Source organism: Primulina eburnea, unplaced genomic scaffold, assembly GCF_022965805.1.
Source record: "Primulina eburnea isolate SZY01 unplaced genomic scaffold, ASM2296580v1 ctg1459_ERROPOS10500000+, whole genome shotgun sequence".
Lineage (NCBI taxonomy): Eukaryota > Viridiplantae > Streptophyta > Magnoliopsida > Lamiales > Gesneriaceae > Primulina > Primulina eburnea.
The window spans coordinates 253,106-261,645 of NW_027330987.1; the positions used below are offsets into that span (position 1 = coordinate 253,106).

General features: G+C 34.3%; 1 protein-coding gene across 1 annotated transcript; it reads left to right on the top strand.

Moving 5' to 3' along the window:
- The first annotated feature begins 5,094 nt into the window (after positions 1–5,094).
- LOC140820785 (transcription factor MYB1-like) lies at positions 5,095–6,850 on the top strand. The gene is made up of 3 exons (XM_073181121.1): positions 5,095–5,404; positions 5,493–5,622; positions 6,429–6,850. The coding sequence occupies exons 1-3, from the start codon at positions 5,254–5,256 to the stop codon at positions 6,790–6,792; spliced, it is 645 nt and encodes a 214-aa protein (XP_073037222.1). The 5' UTR covers positions 5,095–5,253; the 3' UTR covers positions 6,793–6,850.
- Positions 6,851–8,540: the final 1,690 nt, after the last annotated feature.

An 8,540-nucleotide genomic window follows, 5' to 3' on the forward strand; every position in this document is an offset into this window, starting at 1 on the left:
AGGATTTTGATATGATTCATATATGATGTTCTTGACATGTTAGAAATCATAGAATCGAAGTCAGATTGGAAAACAGACTGATTATGGAATTGTTATGATTTTCTGATTATAATGATTTGAAATCGGACAGATTTGAATTATGAATGAATTACAAATTGTATCGGATATGAGTTTTGAATTGTAATTGATGTATGTTGATATGGTATTGACGGGGATACTGAGATTGTGCCGTTATACCGTGATTTGAATTAAATCCAGATTAATCAGATTCAGTATTAAATTGAGAATGGAATATTGATATTATGGTTCTCGATATGTCGTTTCAAATTTACAGAGACAGTCTTGAGTTCAGAATGGTTATTGCTTCAGACCGAGACTGGAACGAAAGGTATAAGTCAATGTGATATCGAGAGATCGACTCAAGTAAGATATACTTGAGTTTCCCTAAATCACATACTTATTGTTGTTATATGCACTGATTTGATTTTATATGTTGTTCTATTGATTTATAGGAAGCATGTATTAGACGAGTATTAGACAAGTGATCTTGTGACAGAAGTGCCTGATAGTGGTGGGATCACTACGGGCACATTGAACGATGTCACAAGATAGTGTATTGGCGATAGTGCCACAGTCTGTGACGGATAGGTCAAGACACTGGATGTTTGGTTATATCGACGTGGATAGAATCGGATTTTCTTCTATTACTGTTGATCGATATAGGAATGTCAACGTCAGGAAACCGGGATCCCTAGACTAGGATTGAGTCTAGTCTGAGTCGTGGAGTCACGAGTATGATTGATAGTTTTATATTGATTATGTTTCAGACTTTGATATATATAGGATATCTGCTTCATGCTTTATATTGATTATATGATTGCATGTTCGTTGATTTATACTGGGATTATATTCTCACCGGAATTATCCGGCTGTTGTCGTGTTTGTATGTATGCATGACAACAGGTGGGACAGGATCAGGGTCGAGGAGATGACGAGAGATCATGATTAGAGTGGAGACCACGAACTTTGATGTTGTTGTAGATAGGGTTTGAACACTTGATAGCTCACTACAAGAAAAGTGGGTTTCCGGAGCGTGCAATATGCGCCGCGGAAAGGTATCCGCAGCGTGCATTGCACGCTGCGACGCACGCTGTAAAGTCGAAAGCCGTCTTAAGTTTGACACTATTGGCGACGTGCGATTTACGCTGTGGTTTAGTCTAATAACGGCGTGCAGAGTATGCTGTTGATAGTTAAACTATTGGCATCGTGCATATGTACGCTGTTAATACAACTTTCTGCAGTGTGAACATATACGCCGTTAATAGTCATAAAACAAAAAAAAATATAAGCGACAGTTTTCGACAAAACCGTCGCAACATGGCGACGGTGTAAAACCGTTGCTAATTTAGCGACGGTCTTAAAATGTAGCGACGGTGTTATAATTTCGCGATAATTCCAAAACCGTCGATAAATTTTGTGTAATTTTTTTTAAAAAAATTTACTTTTATAATTTAATACATTTTTATAAAAATACAATACAACTATAATAATAATACTCATGATCTTAATTAACAATTAAAAAATTAACCAAAAATTGAAACAAAAACAGGTATTTAAATCGAAACTTAAATCATGTAAGTAGAGAAAAATTTTAAGTGTTGTGAAGAAAAATGGAACGGAGATCGGGAATAAATAGAGAATTTACGATTTTTTAGCGACGGTTTGTTACTAAACGGTCGCCGATGTAAGTCTATTAGCGACGGTTAATCGTCAACCGTCGCCGGTTTGAATCGGCGGCGGTTTGTTCTAAACCGTCGCTAAATGTGGCCTTAAATCGGCTACGGTTTCTTGTAAACCGTCGCTAAATGTGGCCTTATAATCGTCGCAATTTTAAAATTAGCGACGGTTTTACTAAAGCGTCGCTAATTTAAAATTCGAACTCATTTTCTACAGCGTGCTTATAATATGCATGCCGTGAATAATACTATTGACGGCGTACGATTGATGTACGCCGTTAATTTCAGAACACAATTTTTTTTTAAAAAAATGATTTACTTTTTGCAGAACACATAAACTTACATGCCGTTAATAATACTATTAACGGCGCGCCTTTATTGTGCGCTGTCGTTTATATAATTTATTAACAACACATATAAATGCAAGATGCGGATATTACTATCCGCAGCGTGCTTTTGATGCACGCCGTTCGTAATAATATCTGCAGCGTACTTTTAATGTACGCCGTGAATAGTATCAAGTTACTATCTGCAGCGTTCTTTTAATGCACGCCGTCCATAGTAATATCCGCGGCGTGCTTTTAAGGCACGCTGTTAATAGTAACGACGCACATATGGGTGCACGCCGTGAAAAGCAGTATTCGCAGCGTGCGTTTAATGCACGCTGTTGATGACGTGCTGCAGAAAATCATTTTTTTTGTAGTGGCTAGTTGTTGAACCTTAGTCTGTATTGAATGTATGTTGTACAGGACTTGTACCTTATTTTATACTGATATGTATATGAGTATGATTTACTTTACGTTCCGCATTTAAAAAAAAATTAGACCTTGTTTATTATAATTGATTAAATTTTCCCAATGACGATTATGAACTTGATTAGCGTCCGGGTCCCCACAAAGTAGGTCTTTTGTGAGACGGTCTCACGAATCTTTATATGTGAGACGAGTCAATCATACTGATATTCACAATAAAAAGTAAAACTATTAACATAAAAAATAATTTTTTCATGGATGACCCAAATAAAATATCCGTCTCACAAAATATGACCTGTGAGACAGTCTCACACAAGTTTTTGCCTTTGAATATTTGTTATATTGAATGTGTAGGATCGTGTGCTCGGCACCTGCTTTAAGCACAATATTCTCCAGGAGCTGCAATAGCTCGTGTTCTAAGAATGTTCATCGATGAATTAAATCGGGTTTGATATTAAATCAAGCGAAAAATACTCGAAGTAATCTTTCGTTATTTTATATCCTATGTAACTGAATAATTGAAAATAAAAGGAATCAGTTGTGACATATATCAGTTCAGTTATGGTGAAAACTGAACTGTCGGATGCTCTAGCTGATCAAATCAGTTTGAAATGAGAGTTAAAAATTTAAATACACAAGATGTTAATGGATGTTTGGAGACTTTAACTGCTCCTATGTCACCCCTTCTACCACTTCGGGTAGGATCCACTAGAAGACTTTGATTTATACAAATGATTTGTACAAATCTACTCAGTTTAGGAATTACCCAACTACCTAATTGAACTCGTAGACTAGACTGAAGGCAGCATCTTCCAGCCAACACTTGTTTAACGTCTATGTGTCAAAGACTACATAAATAAGTTTATTGTCTTTGTGCAAGACTATATTTGAGTGGTGGTGTGTGTGTGTGAACTGATCTCTGATTACAACATGAAAGTGTTCTCAAACACTGAAGGAATTGTGCTTCTAATCTAAGCTGATAACACGATGAAGTGTTCCTTCTGGGCTGATTGCTTCTTGTAATCTGATATGCAATATGCGTGCCATTTTTATCTGTATCTGCACACACTTTTTTTTTTATATTGGTCTTCACTGATCTTCTATTTATAGGTGGAAAACTGATCGTACAGTGAGACTCAATAATTGTATTTTTTGCAGCTTGAATGCGTTCTTTGATATTCGTGTCTCGATTTTTCCGACATCTATGCTGGAACATTTTGTCTTTAATTGTTTCTGCAACGTTCATTATTGTACCTTGATCGTATAACAGCTTTTGTATCGTTGTGCGTAGCTGGAATCCACTTAGGTAAGCTTGTCTTGATCTACGACTGATTGATACCTACCTGATGCGCCTAACTGGTCATCTGAACTAATATTCAGTTGGGCTGGTAAAATCAGTTGACTCGTCAGTAGAACTGATTTCACTCTTTCAGTTGAACTGGTCAGCTGAGCTCTTAATCAGTTGAGCACTTCATCAGGTGGCCGGGCTTTTGAAGGTATTATGTTGAACTGTCCATCAGCTGGACAATCAATGGAGCTGTTCTTTGATATATCAGTTGAGCTGATTCAGTTTGGGCAATCAGCTGGCACTTTCAGTTCGCATATGTTAGCTTCAATTTTGGCTCGTTTAACTGATCAGTTCGAAGCCTGATCAGTTCCAGCTTCCTGCGTACTTAGGTAAATCATTAGAAACAAAATAACAAGTTTTTTTATAATCAAAATCAAGATAGCGAACATGAAATGTTCCAACAGAAATTGTTTAAAACTATAAATATATGAAACAAATATGCAATAGGAATGTTTTGGGCCTATAATGGCGTTATCCCTTTATGATACACAAAATATAATTTATTAATTCTGTCATTACGATAAAAGATTTGAAGTAATTTGAAATCAACCCGTCTATATTACTTACAAGCATGACGTGAAAAAAGCATAAATGTGATTTATGGAGGAGTTAAAAGAAACTCGTTATTGGGCTAATTAAAGATTTTTTCTATCTTATTTTAATATTTTATTTCAATCATTGATTGCGATTACTGTAAATTGTATCATTAATCACGTGAAACAGAAAATTTGGAGACTTCTGTCAAAAGTACAGTCTAGAAATAAAAATAATGGGCTAGGTGCAATCGAAAAAAATATGTAACATGCACAATTATGTTACTTTATGATATTTTATTTATAATAAAAAGAAAATTATATTTTAATGATCTATATTTGTCTTTTTATTATTTGATCTTTTATGTTGCCAAACATTAATTTTAATTATTTTTATTTTTTTACAATTTTATTCTTTTTATCCGAATGTATACTGATATGTATATTGTGACATCAACTCTTTTCGAAACTAATAACAACATATAATAATAAAGATGATCAAAATAAAAAAAAAATACAATTTTCTCTCGTTTTAAAATATAATCAACTAAAATATATGCTTCTATCTATTACAATAAAATATCTCATGCACCAAACAAAAATATTGATGTGATTCATGGAGGAGTCTACAAGAAACTCGCTGTTGGGCAAAGGCTTTTTATATATATATTTTATTTCAATCATTGATTACAATTACTCTAATTGTATCAATCACGTGAAAGTTTGAAACAGAAAAATCAGAAATTTATGTCAAATCTATAGTTCGTACAGACTATAAAATAAAAAACAAGAGCTGCGTAGATTTTCTCATTATCATCCTTAGATATTTCCTGCCTTCATCACACATACGTACTGAACTTCATAAAGAAAGATTAATCCAAGAAATGCATTGCAGTAGGAAAGCAAACGCAGGGAAGAACACTAATCCTAGTGGAGTGAGGAGAGGTGCGTGGAGCAAAGAAGAAGATGGACTTTTGAAGAAATGTGTAGAAACTTTTGGGGAAGGCAGGTGGCATTTAGTTCCTCTCAGAGCAGGTAAAAATAATCACATGCATGTAAATTTGTTACACAAATGTTTCAGACCATCGAAGAATTTCGATTTGTCGGGTTCTGTGATTTGCAGGTTTGAATAGGTGCAGGAAGAGTTGCAGGTTGAGATGGGTGAATTATTTGAGTCCAGATATTAAACGGGGTTATTTTACGACGGATGAAATCGATCTCTTGTTGAGGCTTCATAAGCTTTTAGGAAACAGGCAAGTGTTTATCCATGGAAATTAATGGAAATTAACATCACACACGCACGATTAATGTATCATTCATCTATTGGATGTTATAAAATATGTTCGAAAATGATATTTTATTGATGAATAGAAATATATACAAAGAGTGAATAATATATCAAAATTATATATATACAAAATTTTGTCCTCTTGGTATATTCAGATTACTCATTTACCACGCAAGTGGCAGCCCCCAAAAAAAAAAAAGATATCAGAAACAAGAGCATATGACAGGCATGCATGAAGCAACGAATGTTATGATTAATTGGCCTTCTTAATGTATATGTTTTCCAATTTTTAATTTACCTTCTTGTTGAAAGTTTCTAGTTCTGACATTGGTTTTGGTTTTTGTCACTCAGTTTACTGTTTCACTTAAAACCTTTTAATTTTAACATTTTTTATCGGAGTGTTGACGTGACAACAAAAATAATGATTTATGAAGAAAATGTTGATGAAACGATAAATATTGGCAACTTGTATGATGTCAGGTCAATATTCCAATGAAAAAAGATAAAAATAGGAAAAAAAATACAAGATAAATGACTAAATATGTGGTGTCGGCATTACTTAATTTACGGGATATTGGCATTACAAATTGCACTCCACCTTTATATTTGTGAAGTATTTAAATCATAAAAGTGGAGTGTGAGAAGCAATTCCTCTTATTTAATTAAGTTGATCAATATATACACGTAATTATAGGAAAAAAAAAAAAAAGAAGAGAACTAGCAAGTTGTTTAGTCTTATCTTTTTTTGTTAAATATAGAATTTGAACGCAGATGGTCGTTGATTGCTGGTAGGATTCCAGGGCGAACTGCAAACGATGTGAAGAATTATTGGAACACACACATCATGAATAAATCAGTGGAGATCAAAACCAAGATTATAAAACCAAAACCGCACAATCTGGCGAAATTGGCCCTATCAAATAAGAAGAAGCAGCAGCAGCAACCATTAATCAGTGAAGAAACGCCGCAGCAAATTAATTTACAGTGCTGTGGCATTGGAACGACCCCGCTTTTGATTGAAACTGGAAGATCAGATGCTGGAGACAATTGCTCTAATCAAATCAATGGTGGCGATGAGCTAAATGAAGAACTCTCCATGGATATTTGGAAACTCTTAGGATTTGATGATGTTTGAGTGTATAAAATTCATTTAAAGTGTCACTTTCGGCGAAAATGAATATAATAAACCAGTTTTTTCCTAAAGTCAGGGGATCAAAACACATGACTATCACCAGCTGTAATGAACATGTGAGAGAAATCACAGCATGCATATGACATTAAACATGACGTATATACGCCTCTATGTCGGCTTTGGTCGAGATTTGAAACAAAGTTACAAGAAATGACTTGATTATTGTGGCACAACAGATGGAATTTGATTTCTTGGACATATATATAAATTAATCTTAATAAAAAAAATAGAGGAGGTGTAATGCCCAAATTTTGATATAATATGGCAGTAGTTGTGATGGTTCTTGGCTTTACGTTATGATATGAATGGTAATGATGTTATAGAATTGTGATGTCCCGAAAATTTGTAGTCCGCATGAACCACGTGCGTGCAAGTTATTAAATTCCTCATGTATTTTATTAAATGGTTTTTATGCATGTTTATTTCATTAATTAGTGTTTTAATTCACGATCTATGAAAAATGCATTATTTTAAATTATTCATGGGTATGTGATGCACGTTAAAATATTTTCCGAGTTTCATGTTTCAGGCTTTCATTCGAGGCGAGATTGAGGAAAAGACCGGTGACGAATTGGCAATTTAAAATGCGGTATTTTATTTTAAGTTAGGAATGGGGCAATTTAAATGATTTGTTTAGTTTTAGCATTTTTAAGCCTAAATCATTTAGTTAGTAATTTTAAGAGTTTAAAACTTTTAAAATTAGCATTTTGTGTGTTATTTTAATTGAGGAGTTTATTTTTAAGTTTAGTAGTGGGGAATCTTAAGTTTCTAAAATGATTATTGAAACTTTGTTTGGGGATTAAGTGAGTAGATTAGTATTATTTTTATACTTAATTATTTAATTAAACCATTCTTTAATCCCAAATTAATTATTAAGCAAAAACCTTTCCCCCAAATTTATTCAACTCACGCTACACACACACACACTACACGTTTCTACACACTTTTACACACACCTAGAGCCGTAAAACACACACACTTCATTCTATCCTTTTTATCTTAAAAATTTTGAGAGAAAATATTAGGGTTCTTGAGCGCATAGCAGCCGCCCCCTCCCTCTGAAATTCCAGCAAGGTTTTGTTGTGTTTTCTTCAAAGATTTTAGCGCCACAATCGTTCCGGATCAACCTCGCTTCCATCTCCGCTTCGGTGACGCCGTTTCGGTAACGTTTATCGTTAAAAAGGCACGTATATTCTGTTCTTGCTGTGTCGATCAAGTCATATATCGAATTGCGTTGTTTTTATGCGTAAAAGTTATGTATGATGATAGTAGTTTGAGCGGATCATGGATCGGATCAATCTCGAAGGAAAATTTTAGATCTAAAACTCGTTTTTACTGTTCATGTCAAAACTGCGATTTTTCTGTTCATATTTTGGGAAAACTTTCAACGGCAAAAACGTAGAACTTTTCGATACCTTCGATTTGACATAAAATTCAAGATTTTTGGACGAAAAATGAGAGAGTTATGATATTTTTCGTGTGACTGCTCAAACTGAAATTTTAAGAAAAGTTTGGTACCATTGTATTTTTGAAGTTTTATGTTGCAGGCTTCGTTGGAGATCGACGGGCGATCGTCGCTGCATATGAGTATGTTAGTATTGAGGTTTTTTGTAGGTCTCAAGGTTTTGTTGGACGTCGTTAGGTGTTTGAATTAGTTTAAAGTCGTAGGAACTCGGTTGATGTCAATTGCC

What these genes read in the sequence shown, in the direction of transcription:
- LOC140820785 (XM_073181121.1), top strand. Translation starts at nt 5,254, where the DNA reads ATGCATTGCAGTAGGAAAGCAAACGCAGGGAAGAACACTAATCCTAGT. An exon ending in TTTAGTTCCTCTCAGAGCAG is followed by an intron (nt 5,405 to 5,492) that starts GTAAAAATAATC and finishes TGTGATTTGCAG; the next exon opens with GTTTGAATAGGTGCAGGAAG. An exon ending in CATAAGCTTTTAGGAAACAG is followed by an intron (nt 5,623 to 6,428) that starts GCAAGTGTTTAT and finishes ATTTGAACGCAG; the next exon opens with ATGGTCGTTGATTGCTGGTA.